The 25,868-nt window shown below is 51.3% G+C and overlaps 1 protein-coding gene across 1 annotated transcript; it reads right to left on the bottom strand.

Moving 5' to 3' along the window:
• Window positions 1–564: 564 nt before the first annotated feature.
• TXNDC5 (thioredoxin domain containing 5) lies at window positions 565–24,881 on the bottom strand. The gene is made up of 10 exons (XM_068558388.1): window positions 24,591–24,881; window positions 21,058–21,207; window positions 15,713–15,818; window positions 11,693–11,789; window positions 8,912–9,027; window positions 7,445–7,531; window positions 6,723–6,866; window positions 3,747–3,829; window positions 2,100–2,229; window positions 565–1,004 (listed from the first exon to the last, which is right to left on the bottom strand). The coding sequence occupies exons 1-10, from the start codon at window positions 24,854–24,856 to the stop codon at window positions 882–884; spliced, it is 1,302 nt and encodes a 433-aa protein (XP_068414489.1). The 5' UTR covers window positions 24,857–24,881; the 3' UTR covers window positions 565–881.
• Between the last annotated feature and the right edge of the window lie 987 nt (window positions 24,882–25,868).

Genomic DNA, 25,868 nt, shown 5'->3' with positions numbered 1-25,868 from the left:
TGCCCCAGGTGGCCAAGCCAACCAGAATCTTCCTAGGAGTTAACAGAATAGTCGGGACAAGCCTTGTGGAACTTTCCACGTGAGACATCAAGTCTTAAGGTTCACGTGGACTCTGGCTTCATGTTAACTAATGACATCTCTCACTCAGGAGGGACAGAAGTATCCCTTGAACAGTAATAAGCAATTGGTCAAGTATCCACACACACACACACACACACACGACTATGGCATCAGCAATTATCTTTCTTACTCAGGCACGCGTCAGGAGTACCACTGTTTTCATTATGGCTCGCCACTCTCCGTGAGGGAGGTATCAACAGAGACAGAAGATCCAGGAGGGGCTGGGAAAGTGGCTCTTCCAGAGGCGACGGGGTTTTGTGTTTTAAATCTGCTCCAGGCTACGGACCAACCACGTTATTAACAAGTCAGCTGGGACCTTCAGATCAGAGCAACGCAATACCGCCACAAGGCAAGGCCACCTTTCCAGAACTTGTGCGCGGACGGTTCGAAAACTATGCATCGGATGATGCTTTCACCAAAATTACTGCAAAGCCAAAAACAGTCTGGCAATTGGAATTTCCTTGACTCTATTTTAGTCTCAAAGGAAACCATTTAGATTTCACCGAGAGAAGGTTAAAGGGGATGGATGGTAGCTTGCCACTGAAAATATTTAGTTTGCAAAGGGATCATGAGGTACACATTTACTTAGAGAAATTTAAGAAAGAATCTGTGGAGTGTGTTGGCTTAAAAAACACACACATGGAGAAGCTAGTGCAAGTTTAGTACGTTCGGGGCTGTGAGTCACCACCGCAAGGGACCGGGCAGCGGCCGCAGGACTGAGCTCCCGCCCGGGGCCAGGCCGGAGACGCTTCCAGCCGAGCTCACAGTTCATCCTTCGCCTGGCGCAGGACAAAATGGTGCAAGGAGTCCAGGTCTCGGCCCCCGCTGTGCTCGCTGACTTTTTTCCCTCCGCGGAAAAGCAGCAATGTGGGATAACCTCGTACCTTTAAAAAAAAAAAAACGAAAACAAAAATTTGAAAACCAGCCCAAAGTGCTTCTTAAATAAAATCAGAAAAGATCCTAGAGTTGTGTCCAGGGAAGTCTATAGTTAAATTTTCAGAACGTACAGACCATCAGAAAAGTAAAGTACCTAAGAGTTCAGAAAGCAGAGCCTTGGGGCTCTTTATTCACTTTCCAACCCAAACCTACTTTCAAGATTAGCATCAAGGAGTGACTTCACCCTAAAGTGGAGTCTCAGCCTTTCACGCGCATATGGTCGCCTGGGGAGCTGGTGTGGACGGAGGGGGCCTGAGGCTGCATTTCCGACAAGCTCCCTGGCGACACCAGGGCGCTCTGGGGTCGGTGCTGAGTAGCAGCAAGAGCCTCAAGGACACACACTTGTCAGCTACAGCACACCTCTTTTCTCCTTAAAAATTTTTAAAGCACCCAAAAAAAAAAAAATTTTTTTAAAAAATGACTGGGATCTTCTAGTAAGTAGATGACGTCTGTGCTACATACATCTATTCTGATAAACTCCAGAGGCCTCAAAAATGTTTTAAGAAAAACACCACAAATGGAAACATATAAATGGCAAATCTTCTAGGCTATTCGATGGTGCTAATAGCTCGGAAAGAAGGCAACAGTTACATAAAGAACCCAAGCCCCAAGCCTGGCCCATTGGTGTGGCCCTCTCGGGGAAGTGTAGGATCAAATACCTCCTGCACTGAGCGCTGCCTTGTGTCTGTGTGTGCGATGAAGGCTACAAGCCAGCTGAGTGTTCAGCCAAGGAGAATGGCCGCGCAGGTGGCGCCCTGCCCTCAAGCTCGGAGTCTCAGGCACTGCCAGCCTTTCGCCCAGGTAGCAAGGCCTGAAGACCCCCTCTGAACTGTGTGCGTTCACAGAAGACACAGACGACAGCCTTTCGAGAGAGCAGCTCTTTTGCTTCTCAAATGGAAAAAAAAAAAAATCCCCAAAGGACACAAAAAACTCTTTGTCGAGAGGATGAGTTATCTTGGTTGAGTCCACAATACCAAATTACAGCTCCACTTGGGATCCGCCCCCAATTCTGTCCCCATGAGTTTCCATCCATGTGGACCCACCGAGTACTTGCTGCAGATGTTCCGTTCTGCAGTGCAGTCCAACTTGGCGATCTTGACCTCCGCCAAGCCAGGGAATTCCTTTTTAGAGAGTTCCTCCCAGGTAGGAGCCAGGTTCTTACAATGCCCGCACCTGGGGACAGAAGAGCGACAGCTTTGTTGAGGTCCCGTCAAGTTCACCCGCCTGCATTTCACTGCCCAGCCTGTTTCTTCTGTAGGAAGCAGCCGACAGCTGCCTAGAAGTTTATTAAACCGGCAGGTTCTCCCGCGGGGTGCGCTGACCTTCCCCCCTCCTGCACCTGCCCCTCCTCTCCCATCCCAAACACGGAATTCAAAGCCAAGCCAGAGCAGACTTTCCGATAACCTGACTGATAGCAACAAGATGGTCTGAAAACAGCTTCAGCTTTGAAACCATCTCTACGATACGGTAAGCTGGGGGCTCCCTGGTTTATGAATGTACCGTGAGCAGGAGGAGACGGGCAGGAAACACAACAGAAGACGCCAAACACTTTTTTAAAAAATCACCTGAATGCCAAAAACAGATTATATTTCTTATGGTCTTAAATGTTCAAAAGAACTTCAAAGCTTCCCTGAAGCTTCCGGGATGTGGTGTGAGCACCGAGGCCACTAAGTTTTGTTCAAACTCTCCTTCCACCTGTTACTACACCCCCTTCCTGACCATCTTCCCCTCTATGACCTGCTCCCCCTTCAGTGAAAGGGGCTCTTCTGTCCTTGTACGTGATCTAGACAGCTTTAGGTTTTTTTAAAAAAATAGAAAATACATGATAGTTTTAAAGGCATTATTTACTAGTGATGCTACTCTTTAAGAATCAAACCTGCGCAGGTCATACAGGTCACTCGTTAACCTTTCATCTCTGCTGTTACTGTATCTCATGAATACGCAGAATGAAACAAAGTGAGGAGCGAAAATGGCGTGCGTGCGTGTGTGTGTGTGTGTGTGTGTGTTTGTTCTGAAACTGGATCTCTCTCTCCTCAGCACTATTTTTCCAAATGGGCTGGTTCAAGACAAAGCGTTCTCCCCGTTCTACAGCTGAGGAAACTGGGTTCAAAGGACTTAAAGGGCATCCAAAGCCGCAGCGGTTCACGCCACATCCTGGAACCTATCGTCTTCCCACCGATCCCGGCTGCCGTGGTCTCGGGCTCCGAGCAGCCCATCTCTGCTCCGGTCCCCGAGGGCCATGGGCCAGGAAGGTCGGGTGACTGACACACGGCATGGCTCTGACGGAAAGCTGAGCGCTACTCGACTTCTCTACAACATCCAGAGAGACTGAGGGGCGAAGCTATTAATACCTCATGATGTTCACGGTGTTCTTAACCCCAGAAGCCATCTGTTTGGAAAAGTGCCCAGAGACCACAAAACTTCAGTGTTACGTGGCCACGATAATAAGTCTCCATTTTCGTTTTCTCCAGAGCAGACTGAACTTTAAGTTAACCTCATTCTCTATAACTTTATGAATACCACCAAACTTTAACATATATGACGATAACATTTCCTTTTTCCCTATAGCATAACTACATGTAAATGCAGTATCTGCCCAACGCTGAGTCCAGAGGGTTGGCCTATGAGCTGAAACATGGGATGTGACTCAAGTGCACGAGGACAAAGTTTCTAATTCAACAGCCACTTACCATGGGGCATAAAACTTGACGAAGGTTATGCCTTCTGCGATGGTTTCATCGAAGTTCTTTTCCGTCAATGCCAACACAGTGCCCTTGGGGGAGGGAAAAGCCACAATTCAAGTACACCACGTAGAGCAGAGCGGGGGTCATGCTTTGGGATCGCAGAAATACAAGTCCGTCATCTTTTAAAATGCTGTGTGATGTGCGCTCCGAGGCCACACACAAATACCTACACAACTCACTTTTCACAAGCTCCACAAAAGGGCGGTGACTCATCATCAGGTCCTGAGCCCAGGAGACGCTGCGTGGAGGGGACAGGACACGTCCAGCGTTCTGCCCCCAGCCAGCCCAGGCAGGTTCAGGTGCAGCCACTGTCTCCAGGGCTCCGGGTGGGCAGGGCCCAAGCGTGTGCCTCCCGGGCTTGGAGCCTCAGACACTGACCGAAGTCCAAGCTGACCGGCCTCCCTGAAGTCTGTACACACTGCTTTCCCCATCGACTCTATCGCTCTCATCCTGCAGATTCATAATTATCTTCTCTGTGTGACAGAAGGACCTTAGTCACACAAGCATAGGCAATATGTGCTTTACAGATAACAGGCTGCTTTCCATTTTTAAATTCAAAGCAAATGTGAAAACTGCTCATCTGAACTCAGGTTGGAGAATTCAGGGCAAAGGTGCCACAGGACAGTCTGCTCTAAAGCGATTCTGTCTTGAAGGCTCTTCACAGAATTACGTCTATGCGTTTCTCCATAAACGGATCTGTGATCCTCTCGTGAGAATATGGATGATGGGGACTTTCCTGGTGGTCCAGTGGTTAAGAATCCGCCTTCCAATTCAGGGGAACGTGGGTTCGAGCCCTGGGCGGGGAACTAAGATCCCACACGCTGCGGGGCAACTGAGGCCACACGCTCCAGAGCCCGCGCGACACAACCACCGAGCCCGCACGCCGTAAGGGAAGATCCTGCGTGCCTCAACGAAGACCCGATGCAGCCAAATAAATAAATAAAAAAAAAAAAAAGAATATGGATGATGTGTCACGTGGCAAAGTGTACCAGGGCTGCCCCACTCGAGTCCAGCACCAAGTACCATGTGCCTGTGACCAGGACGCAGGGGGGCTGAGGGGGCCATCCAGACGCTGCCATCTTTATGTCCAGAAACACGACACCACGCTCACTGAGAGACCCACTTAGCGGTGGAAAACCTTATTATAAATAGAAACCCTTCTGGGTTTGACAAAAACATCCACAGTATATAATTATACTCGATGTGGGGTGACCTTTATAACCACCATGACACACGCTCCCTTGACACGTGGTCCCTTAACTACGAAATCGTTTGTTTACTTCTTAAACCCAAACTTCAACTTTTAACTAACACCCACGCAGTCCCCAACCTACAAGGGTCCCACTAGGGGCCGGGCCTGGGGGCGGAGGCCCATCACAGCCCCACCCTGGGAGGATGGGGTAGGCGGCTGCTGGTTTTTCCAAGCCTGATGCCCGGGCCCTGGGCGTGACGGCCCCAGCGAGTCGCGATCGCTCCTGTAAAGGCTGGGGCTGGACAGTCACCGGGGAGGCGTCCTCCCCAGGACCAGGGCCGCCCTGCCCGCTGTCCCGGGTAAGAGCCTGACGTGCCGTGAAGTGTAGTTGTGTGAACTGAAGCGTCAACACAAGGATTCGGCTTTGGAAATAAATGGACAAACAGGCCTTACGGTTCTCAGCTAGGAAATCCGAGCACTGTTTTCCTGGGAAAACACTATTTTGACACCCCCGAATCATCTCATCTTCACCCACGGCTTCGGCATCGGTTTCTACCTACGGGAGCGGAGGCGGGAACCTCCCCGTCTAGACAGGCATCCGGCCTCAGCTCCGGACTCTTACCTGTCGCCACCTGCAGACCGCCACAGCCCTGGAACCAACACCTTGAAAATGGACCCACCCCCTCCCTCCCAACCCGGTCCTCATCTCACGCCTGGGACGCGCCTCCAGCCCGTCTCTCCCTCCCCTCCCCGATCCCCACTGCGCAGGGGGAGCTGGAACCCCTGCCCGCCGTCCCCGCCTCCTTCCTCTCCAGATACAGCGGTTTCTGTCTCGTCCACACAGGCTGCGGCCAGCCGGCTTCCTTAAAGTCCACATCGGCTCCAAGCCCTCCACTGGCTCCCTGCAGACCTGAGACCCCCGGCTGGCGGACAAGGCCCTCCGGAGGCCAGCTGCCGGCTCCCTCCGCGTCCCGCACGGTGCCCTTGGCCTCCTCGCACCCTCTTCACCCCCGCCAGCAGGCGGCCTTCCCCACGGCTCTCCGGCGGACACCGGCTCACCCTCACCCGTCTGGTGGCGCTCCCTGCCTCCCCGCCCCGCCTGCGTCGCAGCGCCGACATCTTCGCCTGTCTCCCCTTCCCACCCCCCACTCTTCACAAGCAGAAAACGACCTTATTCGCTTTGTGTCCTGGCGGCCTAGGACAGTGGCTGGAACGCGACAAGGGCTTGATAAACGCAGAACCAACAAACGTGGAACCTTACACTCTCTGAATATATGAAGAGGACACCTCGATAAGTCAGCGATCGTCTGGACAAATGAAATATCCTACAGTGATTTGCCTCTGACATTCCAACGCGCAGAGCCTTTCTGCCGCAGCTCTTTCAGGGGCCTTTACCACCTTGACTGCAGCAAGTTATGGACACGAACAGAACGGGCCCAAGAGGCAACAGCCCAGCTTTCACAGCAAATGCCTTCAAGTTAGTGAGGGCTGAATCAAAGGGAAGAACTGTCCAGAAACGTTGACACCAAATGCTCGCAGGATCCTTTGTCTCACACCCACTCCAGGTTCTTTAAAGGGAAGCTCTGTCTACGCTGACCCCCTAACAAGCATGTAAAAGGAGTTCAAGGAAACGCTGTGTTGGCAAGTAGACCCCAGCCCCCCACCCCCGTGAATGACCGCGTGCTGTGCCCACGCCGTCGCTGGGAGGTGGGAGCTGACCGTGCACCCACCTGGTCGGCCGCGGGCTCGGCGGCCAGCACGGGGGCCTCCGAGGGCTGGATGGGCTCCGGGGCACCCCGCCCCGTGCTCTGCAGCTGCGATGCCACGTACTCCCTCAGCGACTCCAGATCCCGCTTCCCCTTGTACTGATCAACCTGTCCGGAACACGGGCCACACGGAGACACGTCAGGGCTGTGAATCCCCGACCCTCCACCTGCCCATGCGCGACCCGCCCCCATCGGACGTCTCTGTCTGGGTGTCCCGGCTCTGGGGTGTCTGCTGCTCAAATGAGAAGGCAAAGCATAGGTGATCAACCGCAGTCTGGCTCTGGGCAAAGAACTTTACAGCGCCTTCCTTCTGCAGAGCTAAGGGTTTCCAAAGTCTGGGCGCTGCCCGTCGGCCAGGGACGAAGCCGGCGTAAGAGCCTTACCAAAAGCAAGCGCTGACCCCTCTCAAAGGTTGTAATCAGAGCAGTTACCCTAGGACCGTCGATTCGGCTTATTCTAGAGTTAACCCGAGCCAGCTGAGATGCTTCGGGAGTGCATGACGCCTGATGGTTTCTTTCAACCACCCAGGCCTTACCAACAAAGAGAAAGACATTCTCGCTCCGTGATGCGTATTCCTTTAAACCAGTGCCCAAACAATCTGTGCTGGCAACGCGCCACCCCTGTTAAACCACTCAGCCGTGGTTAAGACACACATCTTGTCTCAACACTTAGACCTGAAGACGTACCTTTTTGCCATCTCGGAACCAGAGGAGAGCAGGATAACCTCGGACCTGGTTTCCTGAACAGAGTTCATAGTGCTGTGTGCAATCAACCTAGAAACAGAGATCACGCGGCCAGTCAGTTTCTCCGTGAGCCTTCCTGGTAAATGGGCTCTTGGACACTCAGTACTTTTTCAAAGAAAGAAAATTTCTAAAACTCCCCATCTGTAGCATCTCCGCCAGCAAGTTGCAGCTTTTGGAGAGACTTTACCCCAAAATACACCTGAGCTTAGGGAGCAGAGTGATGGGATTTACTTTAGAGACATGATTTCTTTTCACTCAAAAATGCCAGTTTTTGGGGAGCAGTAGTTTACCCTGAGTAGGTTAGCAGATGGAGAAAGGGAGCGTAGCCTGACATCTGGAGAAGGGGCCGGCCAGCTGTCGTGGACAGAGACCCACGCCAGTCACAAAGCTAGCTCAGAAACGTATTCTCAGGTTCAGGAGTTTTAAATATGAGTATTTGGAATATAATAAAGATTAAAACTGAAAAGATGTCAAATTAAGTGTTTAACACACAACAGTGAAAAATTCATTTAACAACCATTACAATTTCCTAGGCATCTGCTCTGTGCCCAGCGTCATGCTCAGCATTTTACCGTCACCCTCACGACCGCCCCACAGTTAGAGCTCGTCTTGGTTTTGCAAAGCGGGAGACTGAGGTGTGGAGAAGCTGCTCGAGGGTGGCCGGCCAGGTCTGTCCGAATCCCACGTTTATGCTTTTGGCTATCTCACTGTGCTGGGCACATCATCTTACTAACTACAGTTCCTGAACACGCAGCATTACTTCTGTATACAAATCAGCCCCCGGCAAAGTAGAAAATGAGCTTTTTATAAAAGCAATTCAGGCAGGGTGTCTGGTAGGCGCTGGGGGATGGGCAGATTAAAAGTGCTTGAAGGCCCGGAAGCTGCTCTAGATATTTCCCGAAAACCCAGTTGTCAGGCATCACTTCTGGCTTCCCTACGTGAAGTGGGAAAGAATTCCAGGCAGCAGGGCAAGCCAGGGCTCCCCACGGGCGGGTCTTCTGCACGCAGGCTGCACACAGGGTGTGAGCGCAGAGCCGAAGGTCCTTTTAGGAAAGAGCTCTTGGGTGATTTCGAATGTGGATGGTCTCCAAGTACGTCCAGTGAACGTTCTCTAAGGCTCTGCCCCATATCTTTGCAGAAAGGGCTCTGGGGCTGCCAATTCAGAATTGGCCATTGCTTCAAAATAAACAAAGGAGCCAAAGCCATAATTTATCTCTAGACTGTGGAAAAGCCAGCACGCTCGAAACCAGGCTGCCATCTGTGAAGGTGAAATGAATTATCAAGTGGCACGCTAAACGGAATTAATAAATCAAGTTTGCGACTTTGTGCACAGAATGAATAATGGGCTACTCAGCTAATTAATCCAGCCAAAGGCGGTCTATTTCCGGTTTCATAAGGGCTTTCACTTACCTCGCCAATCTTGACCGCTTCGGAATGTTCAAGGCCCAGAGCCAGCTGCTCCCAGGTCGGAGCCAGAGCTTTGCAGTGGCCACACCACGGGGCGAAGAACTTGATAAAGTGGTCTCCTTCGGGGGCAGGGGAGGAAGGCAGGGGAAGGGAGAGGGAGTGTGATTTACATCCACCCAACTAGAGCGTGAATGGAAGCATCTCACCTTTGTCCTCCTGCAAAGCTCAGTTCAGGATGAACCCTTGAACTGGTAAAAAGTGACTCCCCATCAAATATGTCTCTATCCATGAGTTCGTAACGATCCTTAAAAACTAATCTGTCATCTCTGGAGGACAATAGGGACCCAACTCATTATTTGGAAAACGGGCAATAAAGGGAAAGAATCAGGCACTTAGCCTGTCTTTCCCACGTGAACTGCACCGCCGAACAACCAAGTGATAAACGAGGGCGAGTGTCTCTTGCTGTAAAAATGAACAAGGGATGCTTGGATTACAGCAGCAGGCTTTGCATCCCTCGTGAGTTACGGCTCTAGGCGGTGACGGACGAGGCCACTGACATCACAGAGAGACTTCCCAGCTATGCAGTCTTGCTCACACCCCCCAAAACATCAAACAGAAAGTGATAAAGTCCCTAGATTCAACGGCCAACTCACAGGGAACAGAGACAGCAGGGTGACGTGGGCAGGGCAACTGTACTCCACACCATGAAGCAAGCGGCGGTTTCCCTACAGTCAGGGCAGTGCCTTTTGGGGGGCGGGGGGAGGGCTGGGACGGGGCACGGGAAGCGAGCAGTTTTCTGTCTTGTGCTGGGTGACCGCTCTATGACCATTCACTACACCCTACACTGTTTTCTGTATCTGGGTTTTATTTCACAATAAGATAGAAGATCCAAAAAGACTGAATGTCACTCCCTTGGCTAGGAAAAAAACAAGCCTCACAACATCATGATTTAGGCACTGAAAACTTTTATCTCGGCTCTTCTACCTTGACCAGCCTTGGGCCAAAAAGGTGTCAGGCTGAGACCAAACCGAAATCAGGCTGTGGCCAGGGAGAGGACCAACCAACGGACGCTGACGTGTGACTCAGGCTCGGAGTCGGACTCTGCCATGGCAACGCTCACGGCGGCACCTTGTCCCCACGGCAATGATGCGTTCGCGGGAAATGGGGAAAAACTTGCTTCAAAATCAATACTGTAGGGCTTCCCTGGTGGCGCAGCGGTTGAGAATCTGCCTGCCAATGCAGGGGACACGGGTTCGAGCCCTGGTCTGGGAAGATCCCACATGCCGCGGAGCAACTGGGCCCGTGAGCCACACTTACTGAGCCTGTGCGTCTGGAGCCTGTGCTCCGCAACAAGAGAGGCCGTGATAGTGAGAGGCCCGCGCACCGCGATGAAGAGTGGCCCCTACTTGCCGCAACTAGAGAAAGCCCTAGCGCAGAAACGAAGACTCAACACAGTCATAAATAAATAAATAAAAAGAACGTGAATTTCTTTAAAAAAAAAAAATCAATACTGTAAATCCACTACACTCCAATTAAGAAATTTAAATAAAAACATTTTAAATATACATGAGCAGCTGATCTGCAAGACTGAAACCACGTCTCCAGACAGGTGTGTCGCTACTTTGTGCTGTGAGGTGGAGACAGGAGGTCCAGGGCCTCCTGGAGCATCAAGAGGAGCTGAGTCAGGGCGGGGCCGCACTGCTCTCCGAGGAGAGACCCTCATGCCAGCAGCACGAGGCCGCGGCGTGTGGGGACACGGCCCCTTGGCGGGCGACTTGCTCAGGGAGGGTCAGGGCTGGGCTTCAGACGGCGGTCCGTCACGGGGTGGCTCCGGGAGCGCATCCTGCAGGGAGCCCAAGCCCGTCTCAAATTAGAGCGGCTCCCCTTAGGATAGAAGCCCTGTCAGAGCATCTGTACCAATGAACTAGCCGCCTTTAACTAAAAGCGGCTGAAAGCATCACAACAAGCGATGTCAGACCTTAAACGGGGTGTATTTCAACTCCCAGCAAGCAGGAAGTTTCAGGGCCCGACACAATTTTATGCCCTTTTAAGAGCGTTTCCAACCCCGTCTCCCAGGAGGATTTCTCTCCATGACAGCATCTGAGAGGGGAGGTCAGCAAGGAGGCTGAATTCACTTTCAAGCCCTTCACTGCGGAGCCCACGCTTCCGAACGCGTGAAGAAAGGCCTTATACGTTATTCACATTAGAAACCGTACTCAGGTCATTCTGACATTTAGGAGACTATTTTCAAAAAATGAGATTTGGTATCAAAAAATATTTTAAGTGTAAAGAACACCTATGCTGATTCGATTCGTGTGTTATAATGGTCCCAATAAATTCTGGTTTAAACAGGTAAGAGAAACCTTTGTTTCTGCCTCAGGTCAATAAGCATATGATTAACATTAACATAAACACATTCTTCTCCAAGGACGCAATGTCCAGCCAGTACACAAGTAGGTGCACCCACTCACCATCAGTGAGCTTTCCACACCTGAGGCTTTAGCTTAGTATTAGAACTGGCCTATCCCTAAGGACAGAGACAAAAGGAGAAATCGTCTCCGAGAGGAAGAGCATTCAACACTGATGTCAAAAACAAAACAAAACAAACAAACAAAAAAAAAAACACTGATGTCATCGGGGTTGGGGGAGAGAAGCTCTCGACAAGCGCCACCCATGCTGCGACCCACGAGCCCTCAAGCGGCAAGAGGAAAAGCCAGGCCCCCCAGGAGGACGGCCCGGGCAGGGGTGCCCAGAGGTGCAGACCCAGCGCGCCCGCCCGCCTACCTTGTGCCACGTGCGCCTCAAAGTTGCTGGCCGAGAGCTCGTACAGGCCCTGCTTGAGCTCGGGGGCTTGGGGCGGCCCCACCTCGGGCTCCGGCGTCTGGTGGGAAGAGACGGAACAAGAGTCACTGGGCGTTGTGTGTGTGAAGACCCAGTGGAGCCCATGGAGGCTTCTGTCTGGAACCTTCTACGCTCTCCTCCCTCCCCTGCCACCTTGAGGCTTCGAGGGACGCTGCTGTGTTGAGGTGGCGCCCCGGGCAAAGAAGCGACTTTGTCACCCTCGGCAAATGCTCGAGGACCTATGCTCCAGGCAGCGGGGTGACGGCCTCCCTGCCCCAACCTGTCCTTTGCTGTCCCCAAACCCTACCCAACAGAGCAGACAAACTGAAGGATGGGCCACCCCAAACCAGCACCCTGTCCCATCCTTTGAAACATGACCTGAGACGTCTTGTAGAATACGGAAGGAAGCAGCCCCCGAAGACACAGAGGGAGCAAAAGGGACACAACAGGGAACAGAAAACCATCAGAGAACAGGAGGGCCCGGCCATCCTTTATCTACACAAACGTAAGAAAACCTGTGAAGGAAGGTAAAACTCTGAAGGGCTGATAAAAGAGAAAAGGTGACGAGAAAGAAAATTCAGGTGGATGGAAGGCAGCAAAGAGAAAACCACAGGGCAAACATGGGCTGCACTTTTAAACAAAAATATAGTTCATGGGGCTAAGTTTGGGACAGAAACACACAGTGAACGGACAAGAAGTGGCGTTTCTCCAGTACCTGGCAGACACCAGCGTGACAACTAATTACTAACCACTCTACCACACCATTCGAAATGTCTCAATTGTTTAGGCCGACACAGCCACGGCCTGCAAGCAGAGGTGAAGAGAAGACCACTGAATCCCCACTGTGCTATAGACACGTGGGTGTGTATTACTCAGTTTTTATCTAGCGGTCCATATTTCTATTAAAAAGAATATCTAAGTTAAGTCTTTAAAAGCTTTCAAAGTGCTGACAACTCAAAGCTGGGCAGTAAAGCACCATGAAGTTTTCTTTTCCACTGCTGGCTTGACAAAACTTTCAAAGTGCTAAGTACCCAGACAAAAGGATGCCCAAGAGTGATGGCTAAGTGAACAGTCAGTTAAGTTCCAATAACGTGAAACAAAAGACTATATGTCACCCTGTATAAAATCTTCAAAGGGCTTGCAGTAGTAAAATGTCCATTTATGGTACCGAAGGAGCACGTCCCTTGGTGGCACGCAGGGATGGCCATTCTGGGAACACCACAGTGTATCACAGAATGGGCACCCTCCCCTCTCCCCGGGCTGGTGACAATGTGGGCTTACAGAGTCAAGAAAGCAATCCGGCAGTATTCATCAGGAGCCATAAAAGTGGTCTTGCTTTTTTATTTTTTGCCTTGCAATTTTATGTCTGGGAATATATTCTAAAAAGTCACTCCAAAGTAGAAAATAAAAAACGTCCTTTACAAAGATAAAAATGTTTCTTATAGCATTTCTGATGACAGAAAAATTATACATAACCTAAATATCTATGGACAGAGAAGAGCTGAATTATGGCAAATCCATGAGATAAAGATGATTCAACTATATAAAAAGATCGTTAATGAAATGAACCATGTTTATTTGATTATGACTGTTTAAGGAAAAAATACAGAAGGAAACATGGAAATATCAAAATTGGGGTAAAATTTAAGAAATGGCAGGTTTTCTTTTCTTTGACTTCCTTTAATACTGCCATAATGCTAGGAAGGAAAAATCTAAATTTATCCTGTTTAAAGATGAAAATGTATATATTAAGTTATTTAGATATAAATACAGATGAAGAAGTTTTTAAAAAGTTTTTGCTTATAAGGCAAAATTCATATTGAAAAGAACTTCGGTTTGCAATATGAAGTGTGAATATTTGAACTTTTCTATAAGGCGGCACCCTGTCATCATTTCTAGCAATTATCTGAGATCCCCACTGCTCTGAGACACAAAGATATGGCCAGTGGGTAACTGAGGTCTCAGGTGGGGAGGGGTGGGTTCCATGTGGCCACGCCCCCAGGGTACCCCCCTGAGGATGGCTATGTGAGCCTCAGCCTGGCTGCCCCGTCCCCAGCCTGTGCTTTGGGCTCCGCTCCCCAGAAAGACGTTCGGCTCCTGAGATGAAGCCTTTCTGCCATCCTGACACTGGCAGATGGTTTCTTGAATAAAGTCATCATAGAAGACTGGCTTTTTGCTGAAAAGTGTACTTTAAATGTTTTTGGAGACCATGAACTCCCCTTTAAAACTGGCTTCCTCCCCTCAGAGGACATTTCCACACACAAAAAAAAACAACTTGAAGTTTAAATCTATGTGAAAGTTACACCTGCTCCTCCAGCTTTCTTGCCATGACAGAGATGCAAATTTACTCTCTGCGAGGTTTGTGGTTTTCCCTGTTCCCTAAAATTAGACACGTCTCTCTGGTCAACACTTATTCAATACCGTATGCCGACATTCTTCTCCATGTGGTTCTAAACTTTTAAAAATGTGAGGTAAAGTAGCACTTGGGAAGCAGCTGGGTTTCTGATCAGCTGTGACCTCTACACAGAATCTGGGGGACAGCTGAAGGACCACACCCTGGAAGATGACACCGACAGCATCAGGGCCCCCAAAAGACCCCTGGAGCACAGACAACCTTCAAGTCAGGGAACGCCTACCTGATGCAATACCCCAGTCTAGTCCAGTGTTGAACTGGAAATTACATTCAGAGACTTCGGATGCTCTTAATATTTCATCAGAAACGTACAGCATGGGAACACTGGCCATCTCTCTATCCCCGTCAAAATACAGCTCAGCCTCTGTGGGCCTGAGCATTCAGCATTAATCCGAAAGCACCACACACGAAGGGACACTTAACTGCAGGGCTCATGATCGTAGTGATTTGTAACAAAATTAAGACTCCTAACATCAGCTGGAGGAGGATTACAGGTTTTTCTTTTTAACACTCTACATATACTTATGTCTTTAAAAAATATCTCAGTAACACAACATTGTAAATCAACTATACTTCAATTTAAAAAAAAAAATCTCAGAAATCATACAGTTTCCACAATTTCCCGATATTATCCTTAGAGCGGGGGAGGCCATTAAGACGCGGAGAGTATGAAGAGTATTGAATTCTGTTATCAGCAAAGCCACTTAGGGCCGTGGGGCTGAGGGTTGAGAAGAAAAGGGAAGATTCACACTGTGGGTACCGCCCTCGCCCTCGGGAGCGAGGTCCCGGGGGAGGAAGGGCGAGGGCCTGGCCCTGACCCTGGGTGGCCACGAGTCCATCTCGGGTGCTGAGGAATTACTGTGAGCTGAATTACATGTGAAGTGGGCACAGAGGGTATGTTAAAAAGTAGCAAGTCCTCATCTGTGGGCTGCCTCCTGAAATATTTACAAATGACACTGACTGTGCAGCCAAACGTGGGGCGGGGAAGCAGGGGAGACAAAATAAGGCCCACAAAATGGGAACCACTGTCACGGCTCGGGCGGGCCCGCGGGGCCATCTTCCCTACCCTCCTGCCCATCGTCCAGCAGACTCTTCTTTCTACTCTGGTGCCTGTTTGAACTTTTCCGTAACAAAAAGTTGTTAAAAGTTCATCTTTTCCCACTTACATAAGGTACTTAGAGGAGCCAAATTCGCAGAGGGAGAAAGTAGAGTGCTGGGCGCCAGGGACTGCGGAGGGGGAGGGGGAGTTGGTGTTTAATGGGGACAGGGTCCCCCTTCGGGAAGGCGGAAAATTTCTGTGCATGGATGGTGGTGACGCTGGCACCACGTTCTGAATGTATTTATACCACTGAATTGTACGCTGAAAAATATAGTTAACAGGGCAGATTTTATAGTGTGTGTATTTTATCACAATAAAAAGAAAAACTGAGAAGAAAAGAAAAGTGAATCTTTACTTATGATAAAAGTTGCTTTAAGATGGTACTTAAACTGGCCTCTTGACTACCCCAAAAATGTAGGAAGAAAGAGGGGGCGGCTTTGTGTGCACTCACGGGGGGCTCCTCGTTCAGTGTCTGCAGCATCCAGTTTTCCAGGGCCTGAAAATCCCGGGGACCCTGGTACTTCACAGCTTCTTGGCCAGGCCTGAAAAACTTCAAGCTGAAAGAGTAACAGAGGATTAGTTGCAGTAGATTTTAAAGCACTTCAAACCACTCTGAGCAGAGAGCAAACTCGGTTAGTGGAACGATCATAAAAATGAGGTGTCGGCGGGCTGCAGCCAGCACACCCCTGCCCGTCTCTGATAATACTTGGAAAAGAAAGAAATGTTCTAGGCGATAACATATTCACTTAATCCTGAACTTTTAGAAGTTTCTTATATTATTCTTAAAAAACAAAACCGGGGTGAACACATCAGGCCATGAGTTAAACCCAAGCTATGAGGGTTCAGGTGCGCAGAACTCTCTAGCTTTCCCCTGCCCCATATTTGTTATCCTTCCCCGGCTTCAGTAGTTTTTATGTTCTGCATTTTGAAAAACAACTTACAACTTATAGTAGAAATAGCATTGTTCTGCAGTAAATGTATTTCCAGGATACACTGTCAGCTATTCAACTCTTGCAACGCGTGACTATCCAGCTACTGGGAGAGTTCAAGTTTCCAACTATAAGGACAACCTTGACATTGGTTGATACGGCCCATTCACTTGCCCCCAGAGAAGGAATCTTTTCTATCTTCCACACATACTAGGTATCTGCAGACACAGCAAGGAGCTCTGCCTTTGGAGGGGAGCAAAGACATCACCAGAGGCCGAGATGAACACGTCCAGACCCTGCGTCACTCCACTGGTGACGGGACAACACGGTCTAGATAAAACTTAACAGAAGGCATCAAGGAATGGGGGGAGGGGAGGGAATAATTCTTCTACTGACAGAATTAATAGAAGGTGGCAGGATGGAGGGGGAAATATGGCTACTGACAGGAAACGCACACAGGCTAGCATTCAGGGGCGAGCCTACTCATCTAAAACACCCCTAACGCTTCCTGGCACGTACGTGGGTTTTGTTAAGAGATGCCCAACGCACAGTGTCAGAGTGCGAGAAGTTAAAGATACGCAGAAATCAAACTGTGGGTTTGGATAGCTAGTCCCACAAAGGTCTTAAAATGAAGTTTCACACCAAACAAGAAAACCAACACACTGGCTGTAGAAGGCATTCAGGTGAAAATGGGCTTACTGGCCTCACCCAGAAGCTCAGATCATGTGATGGGCTAGGGGACATCCCAATGTGTCTCCAATGAAGAATATATGTCCCCTTCCCTAGCAGCTTATACTCATATAACCATCACAAAAAGACACAATCTAACTCGATTTGGCCAGTATGTCCCTTCCTTCACGATGTTTAACACTTCAAGCGACCCCAAAGCAGGCTCTCAGACTGTGAACACCCGCATCCACCACCTTGAGATGCTCTGGAAACGTAAGCTGTGCCCACAAAGGACTAGAGGCGGCTACTGTCCCTCTCCACTCCCTCCCTCTCTCCCCACTGCCTCCCTCCACCAAAGCGCTTCCGGATGGAAACGAGTGGATCCTCAAAACATCAGACAGGAATAAAGACGCAGACGTAGAGAATGGACTTGAGGACACGGGGAGGGGGCAGGGTAAGCTGGGACGAAGTGAGAGAGTGGCATGGACATATATACACTACCAAGTGTAAAATAGATAGCTAGTGGGAAGCAGCTGCATAGCACAGGGAGATCAGCTCGGTGCTTTGTGACCACCTAGAGGGGTGGGACAGGGAGGGTGGGAGGGAGACGCAAGAGGGAGGAGATATGGGGATATAAGTATATGTATAGCTGACTCGCTTTGTTATACAGCAGAAACTAACACGCCACTGTAAAGCAATTATACTCCAATAAAGATGTTAAAAAAGAAAGACAATCTGAAGACTTAAATATTAATTGTAACAATAAACCTATCTAAGAATTTTTAAAAAATCAGAAATCAGGCCAGGCGTTGTTGAACCCATCCTCCATTTCTTTGCTAAGGTTAAAATGCAGTAAAACCTAATCTGTGACTTTTTCCTCATGTGGTGTACACTGAGCGAAGCAAAACTGATTTTTAAAATCTCTTCCTGTTGTTGGATTAAAAATCTTTCTAACCAGCTCAAGTCTGAGATTCGGGTTAAGTTCATAGAGCCTAGGGAGGGCACAGCTTCCCTCACGGGGCATCTGACTTCATTCTCACTGTAGATGGAGATGAAGGCAGCAATGCAGAGCGGGCCATGGGGTTCATGCCCCAAGTACAGCCCCAAACTCTTCTGCTGTTACCAAACCTCCACACAGGCACTTGTTTTCCTGGTGATCTGTTCCTCAGTCAAGGAGACTGCAGGGGAAAAGATCCACGTTGCTGGGTCCCTCTGGAAAACGGCATGATGGAAGTTCTACTACTATAGATGAGATGGTGTTATGGGTCGAATTGTGTCCCCAAAAAGATTTGCTGAAGTCCTAACCCACGCTACCATGGAATGTGACCTTATTTAGAAATAGGATTTGCATAGAGGCAATCAAGTTAAAATGCGGTCATGAAGGTGGGCCCTAATCCAGTACGTATAGAAAGGGGAAATTCAGACACAGAGAGAGACATGCAAACAGCAGAAGGCCAAGTTAAGAAGAAGGACCGGCGTGATGTTTCTACAAGTCAAGGAACACCAAAGACTGCCCTCCAACCACCAGGAGCCAGGAAGAGGCAAGGAAGGACCCCTGACAGGTTCCAGAGGCAGCACGGCACTGCTGATGCCTTGATTTCGGGCTTCTGGCCTCCGGAACTGTGAGAGAATACGTTTCTATTCTTTTCAGTGGCACTCTGCATGGCAGCCCTAGGGAACTTCCTTCAGCCCTGCCCCTGCCAGCATTTTCCCAGATGATAAAGATTCTTTACTGGCTCAACAGGAAGACCTCAAAACATCTTCCCGAGCACAGGCAGCCTTCTCCAGGGACCTGGGAACCCAAACTCCCTCCCTCTCCAATCCTTTACTCCAGTTAAAGGTGACAGGGGAGGGATGACATAAAAGCTAATGTGCTGACACCCCGCCCCGCAACCCGCCTCGGCATTTACATCACCCTCTGATTCAGGCCTCGAAACATCCCTCGAAGTAAAAGCTCACACAGGTACATCTATGAATGCCCTAAGGCCACTACATTTTATGCAGCATGCCCCTACCTCCTGCATTCTGTGAAAAAAAAATCTGTTCTCGGGGGCTTCCCTGGTGGCGCAGTGGTTGAGAATCTGCCTGCCGGTGCAGGGGACACGGGTTCGAGCCCTGGTCTGGGAAGATCCCACATGCCGCGGAGCAACTGGGCCCGTGAGCCACAATTGCTGAGCCTGCGCGTCTGGAGCCTGTGCTCCGCAACAAAGAGAGGCCGCGACAGTGGGAGGCCCGCGCACCGCGATGAGGAGTGGCCCCCACTTGCCACAACTGGAGAAAGCCCTCGCACAGAAACGAAGACCCAACACAGCCATAAATGAATAAAAAAAAAAAAAAAAAAATCTGTTCTCGGGCTGTGACGGTCACGAGGTTCCTTCCCGAACCATGTAGTGGGAGCTCATTGTATTGTATAGTTCTTTCTAACAACACAAAACCAGTGCATGGTTTTCTCGGGGAGACCATATCTTCTAAAACACAAATCAGGACACCTGATCCAACATGGATCTTTCAGCATCTGTGAACAGCATCTGTGGAGTAACTCATGTTGCAGCCAGGGAGCTCGTGTGACTGGGTGCAGGCGGGACCCTCTACTCTCTCCCTGACACTTGTCCTCTCAGCCCTATGACTGGTCCTGTTTCACCTTCCTTCTGGCGTGGTTTACGGCGCACAGAGCCACAGGGCCACACACAGCCGGCTGTTTAAGAGTGGACACCACGGCCACCCATCTCTGTTGCTCCTGTGCCTTGAAAGTAACAGGCTCTCAACAGGTAACTGGTCCCACTTCCCACTGGCTGCTTCCCTGGGATGCTCTTCATACAAGCAGAGTTTACTTTAAAGGCAACGCAGCGGAGCACAGGACAGTGATGCCAACAGGTAGGTACGTAGAGCAGGAAATTTTGTCTCTTTTGCTCTGATTTGATGTACCCTTGAGTTACTGCGCTCACATTAGCAAGCAGTCACCAAAGACCAAGAGTTCCAGAGCCCTTTATGGAAATGCCAAATCTCCAAAGGTTAGAGGAAACCTTAACATTATTGGGCATGTTCAGATCGGTATCTACACACACGTTACTACACACGGCAATGTTATGGGGGGGTGGGTGTCAGCATCCTACTTCAGACTCAGAGGTTGAGGAACGTGCGTGGTCAGAGCTGCAGGATAAGTAGACGGTAGAGCTGGGGTCCAAACCGTGGCATCCAGGTTCCAGCCCAGAGCTCCTGCCATTTTCCATGCGGCCTCTCAAGTTTGAAGATCAGCTCGGGTTTCCCATAGGATTGACTTCATTTGTCAATCTGAACAAATGTTTTGGGACCTGCAGTGCCCAACCCCTCCCCCATCCTTCTGGAAACAGCATCTTCCCTTTCTTGGAGAAGCGCTCTTCACTCCACCAGTAAATGTTGAGTCTGAACGGGGCTGCCGTCTTCCGACAAGATCCTGCCTCTCGGGTCACAAAGATGGTTTCTGGAATGAACACTCCATCCAAGCTGGGCCAGTCGGCGATGGGCCCAAGTCCACCATGGCAACAGAGGGATGCCGAGCGGGGAGTCACCTCAAGGGGTGGGAGGGCAGAAAGACAGACCTCCGAACCCATGGAGCCGAGTCTCAGAGGCTCCCCCCACAGCCTTCAAATTAACTCCCTCTTTTGTTCATTAAGCCAGTTTCAATTTCTGTTCTTAAAACCAAAGAACTATTTTAACTGTCAAGGAAGTAGGTAGCAAGTATCACTTGTCAGAACGGCTGCACCTTCTTTCCAACAAAAACAGCCTGTGTGCTAGTCACGTGGGAAATAACTCTAGTAAGGAGGCTTAAGATTTAACAGAGTGACCAAAAATTCAGACGAAAATTCATGACAGTCGGTGCTCATCGTGTAAACGTGCATGTGAATGTCAAACGTGACAGGACCTCATGGAGGATGCCATTTTTGTCTGGCAGACACGTTCTTTTATAAACAGGAAAACTCGACTGATTAGTTAAAGGCTTTTCCCAAACAAAGTTAAAAAAAGGCACCTAATACACACACGGTGTAAATATAACCTTTCCCTAACAACAGGGAATGCCTGCTCAAAGTCGGCATCTCCTCACTCCTCAGAACTACAAAGAAGGTGCTAAAAGTTTAGCTTGAACTTTCTTGGCCGAACGCGGCTGGCAAAAAGCCGAGGAAGACCTGGTGGATACAGGATGCGCGCGCCCGTCACTTACGTGGGGTACCCGCGCACGCCCTGGGCGGAGCACAAGTCCGAGTCGGCTGTGCAGTCGACCTTGGCCACGTACACCTTGGCGTCCTCCATGCTGTTGTACTTGTCTCCCAGGTCGTTCCAGGTAGGCTGCAGCCGCTGGCAGTGTCCACACCTGTAGCGAGGCGACAGTAACAAGCACGCTGAGCGCCGGAGTCAGAGGGTGCCTGACCCACCCCCTCAGCCATCTCCTAGGGCAGCGGGGCTCTCTGATCCAACCCCTTCTTCACGCTGCAGTGGAGACGGAGCCGGACAGCTCACAGTGTCTGCAGAACCTTGCTCCCCTGCTTAAACCCTCCGGAGAGACCCCGCATTGTTCGCAGCGTGAAATCAAAACTTAGCTAGGCGCCGTGCCCGATCCCCCTCGATCTGGCCCCTGCTGACCTCCCACCTGACCTCTATGCACACTGCCCTCCTTCCCTTGCTGCCCACCGCTGCGCCATGCTGCTGAGTTTCCAGGTTCCTGAAAGGGCCGTAGCTTGGCCGGGCCCTAGGAATCAGCACACTCTTGTCTCTGACACTTCCTCCTTAAACCCACCTGGCTCATTCCTATTTGTTCAGTTTGGGTGTCACTTCCTCCAGGAAGTCAGCCCTGACTCCCAGGCTGTGTGGTGTCCACTCTCTTCTCCCTCTTCTGGAGAGCTCCCTCGCTCTGCCTCTGTGGCAGTGGCTCAGCACTTTCCCTCGCCATGGCTCCTTTACGGTCAGGTCTCCTCTACCATGTAACCGAGTCTCTCCAAATGCAAGGCAGCCTCGAAATGAAATCAGTTCTGCATTCTCTCCAGTGAGAAGCATAAAAAAAGCTTATGGCCACCCCAAACTTCTAAATTTGATATACGCAAACATACACTTATAATATTCATTGTATGAATTTAACTATACACAAACATTATGGCATGTGGAGGTTTTTTCCCCATTCACCTGGTAAGTGTGTATTCATGATGTCTATGATGTAACTACTTGCTGTATTGCTTTCTAAAGTGTGGTAAGAACACCCAACACTTAATAACTGAGTTCATCCTCAAAATAATTTCTCAATAAAATCAGCGTTAAATCTCCTTGCCTCTTTTCTTTTCTGACAGATGACCTCACCAGGAAGCACCTAAAGGAAGCACTGGAAAATTCTGCTTCAAGCTAACCTGTCTTCCCTAAGCACTTTCTTGGCCAGAGAAGAGAATCCTGCTTTATAAGAGGTTCAAATACAATACGAATCCCTCTTTGCTGGAAGACAATTGTGAGGGAAAACCCCTGCTAGATTTAAGTATATATGGCACAAGAAGACAAGCATCATCCTTTCTACAACTGGATCCCCAGTGTCTGGCACGTACTAAGTGCTTGGCAATCTCTTAGTGATGGATCCATGGGTGCCGTGCAGTTGGCACTTCTGGGTTTGGACCCCTGGGGCTACAGCACGAACCTCTGAGCCAGCAGCTGCATTCAGAGGCAGTTTGTGGTCACGTAACAGAGCAAAGCCACCTGGTCCTTTCGAGGAGGCGGCTCCAACCTTGACCTCATTGTCACCAGATTCAATGTGACCTGAAAACTGGCCATAGAGAAGCTATGACCTGATGCTGGCACAAGATCTACAGCAGTAGGACAACCCTGCCTCTGCCCAGGTCAGAGCAAATACACACAGATCAATGTTTTCATTAGCTCCTGCCCCCAAATCACACATGGGCTCCCAACATTCCAGAAACTGAAATGGAAAGAGGAGGGGCAGCCCACAGTGTATTCCATCTGAGCTCCAATCTGCTCTTAAAGTCTAACTTTTAAATGTTGTCATAGAAACCCACACATCTCTATTTAAACATTTCACAGTAGACTATTAAGAAGCAAACAAAAACTTTACAAGTTACTTTTTCTGGGAGCATCCACCTAAAAGTCTATAAGCCACACACAATGAAACATTACATTACTTTAAGGAATGTACTTAATACCAAGTGCCCGGTCCTCTCCCTCACTCAGCCCAGGACTAGCAGGTGAGTATTACAGAGACTCCAAAATTAAAACTCCACTGGCACTGCACGGACCTACGATGTCTACATGTCAGTTTTTCTTTAAAATATAAGGAAAAAAATCCATGGGCAGATTTATTCCACAAAAATAGGCTTCACTTAAGTAGGGTATTTAATTGGAATAGCTACTCTGAGAATACCCTTCACAAAGTAACTATCGATATCCATTATTTTACACTACAAAGTATTTTCTATACCACTGGTAGTTCTAAAAATTCACCTCTTGGTTCTTGGGAACTGGAAACACAATTTATCTATGGGACAGCTCTGACCCAGACCAAAAGTGCTGATTTAACTCCAAATGAACTGAAATACAGTCATCATCTGAACATGGGGAGGAAGAGAAAAAGTTTCCTCCAACTTCCACCAGCACATTTTCTGAACAGGCCGTTTTTCTTGGGCATCTTCTCCCTATTCTTTCCTGCATCCCCTTCCCACATCTCAAGGAGCCTCCTCCGCTCTGGGGGAGAATGCCAAATTCTGCAGTAAAGCCTGCAAAGGGCCTTGGGCCCGAAGACGGGCTGTCTGCTCCGCCCACAGAGGACCCCCTTCAGCGGGCATCTTGGCCCTAGGAGGAAGGCACTCAGTCCCTGTGCCCCTGCGAATGACGGGAAGGCTTTCTGTAGGACAACCCACAGGGCAGGTGTCTCTGGGTTTGGCACCGAGGCCACACCAAAGCCCCCCCGCCCCCGCGCCGAGAACCACGGCGAGGGGGACCGTCTGCTCAACGTAGTGACTTTTCCCACCTCACACTTTGCAGACGACCAGGCCCCCAAGAGAGCAGGGAGGAGCAGGTGCCAGAGGACGGCCCTGGGTCCGGGGCCAGTGGCTCCCGTCACCGCGAGCACAGCTCCCCACCGCCCCGGGGCTGCGGACGGGCCCCCAGAACCCGCACTGCTCTCCACCCCCCGGGGGAGCGCAGGAACCCTCTTCTGCCTGGGCCACCCCTTCCCGCAGGGTGGGAAATCACGCCTTGTGAGTCCCTGTGTTTCAATTAAACCCGCAGGCCGGAGGTCTGCCGTGCGGCGAGCGAACCACCTCCGAAGTCCAAGTGTGCACGCCGGGCGCCTGGTCGCCGGGGCGACCGCACGTGGCCTCCGGGTCCCGGCGCACCGCAGGCCGCTGCCTCCGGCCGGCGCAGAAGTTTGGGGCCGGGGGACGGACGGGTTCCGAGCTCCCAGCGGCCCCGAAGGGCGACGACCCCTTCCCCTCCCCCGGTGCGGGGATCGGAGGAGGGGGCGCGGGAGCCGGAGCCGCGGCCTTTTCCGGCTCGGCCCTCGGGGACCGCCCCCTCCTGCTCCACCCCGGCCCTCGCGCCACGTCAGCCGCGAGCGCCCGGCGCGTGCCGCCCCCCGGCCCGGAAGACCCTCAGCCCCTCGCCGGGCGCCCCCAGGCCGAGGCCCCGCGCCCCCCGCGCGCACAGCGCGGGGCCCGGGCCCGACCCGCGCCCGCGGAGCCCGAGGCGGGCGGTGCGGCCAGTTACCAGGGCGCGAAGAACATGACGAAGTGCGCGGCGCTGTGGATGCCGTGCGTGAACATGTCGGCCGTGTACAGGTACTTGGCGTGCGGGTCCTGCCCGTCCCCGCCGTCGGCCGCGGGGAGCCCGTCCGCCGCCGCCCCCGGCTCCTGGGCCCAGGCGCCCCCGCGCCCGCCGCCGGCGTCCAGCAGCAGCAGCAGCAGCAGCAGAGGCGCGGCCGGCGCCAGGGCCCGGGGCCGCGGCGGGAGGAGGCCTCCAGCGCGCGCAGACATCACGGCTGGCTGGGCGCGCTCTCGCCGCGGCGGCCAGTTACCTCCGCGCCGCCCGCCCCGCCCCCCGCCCCGGAGAGGCCCCGCCCGCGCCCCGCCCCTCCCGGCGCGCCCGGAGAGCTGGCTGGGAGCCCGCGGAAGGAGGGGGTCCGGGCCCCCGACAGCCTTCCGTGCCCGGCCTCCAGCACTTCCCGGGACGGCTTGGGTTACTCCCGCGGGGCGCTGCGCCTCCCCAAACCCAGGCTCTGCCCGCTCTGGCCTGGAGCGGGGCTGAGTGTTGGAGCGCCGGGAGGCCACAGAGGGGGATGTCAGCCTCGGTTCATCTCAACGTACACAAAGACCCCCGGGATTTCAGGCAAAAGGAAGAAAGAGCTGCTGTCAGCAGAATTCAGGAAACTGAGCAGAATGGGCGGGGTTTACACCTGAATGAGTCAAATTCTTGGCTGGACCTCAGCTGTGATTCTGGGCCTGAGCTCAGGGACGTGATGAAAACCCGCTTACCAAGAGAAACCCTTGCGGGTGTGCCCTGCCCTGCCTTACCTTGAGGGTGAGAAGGAGAAAAGCTCAAACCGCCCTCTTAGACACTAATCCCGCAGGGCTCCTCCTCCAAAAACGCCTGGCTGGCGTCCTATAGTGCCCTAACTCCCCAACTGCATCAAGGCTATAAAGACACGCCTACTCTGGCTGCACTGCCTCCCGTGGAAAGACTGCGAGGCTTCCCCAGGTGTGAATCGTGTGAATCGGGCACCTCACAGTTCACATCTGCAGGCGCACGCCTGATTGCACGTGGTAATTGAAGGTTAGGCCCCGCCCTAGGAATCGGAAGCTAAATCAGGAGACTCATTGGGTGGCTTCCTGGGATCCTGCTTGTCCTTGATTTACCCTCAGTCTGGGAAATCCCAGGCAGTGACTGCTGGCACGGCAGGGGAAGCGCCCAGTGATTCACCTGTCATTACACTGCTCCGGCCACTACTCACCCTTCAACCAAGGTTTGCCAAATACCAAGTCATCAATT

The sequence above is a fragment of the Eschrichtius robustus genome, chromosome 12, assembly GCF_028021215.1.
Source record: "Eschrichtius robustus isolate mEscRob2 chromosome 12, mEscRob2.pri, whole genome shotgun sequence".
Taxonomy (NCBI): Eukaryota; Metazoa; Chordata; class Mammalia; order Artiodactyla; family Eschrichtiidae; genus Eschrichtius; species Eschrichtius robustus.
This window is presented reverse-complemented; position numbering and strand designations above follow the sequence as displayed.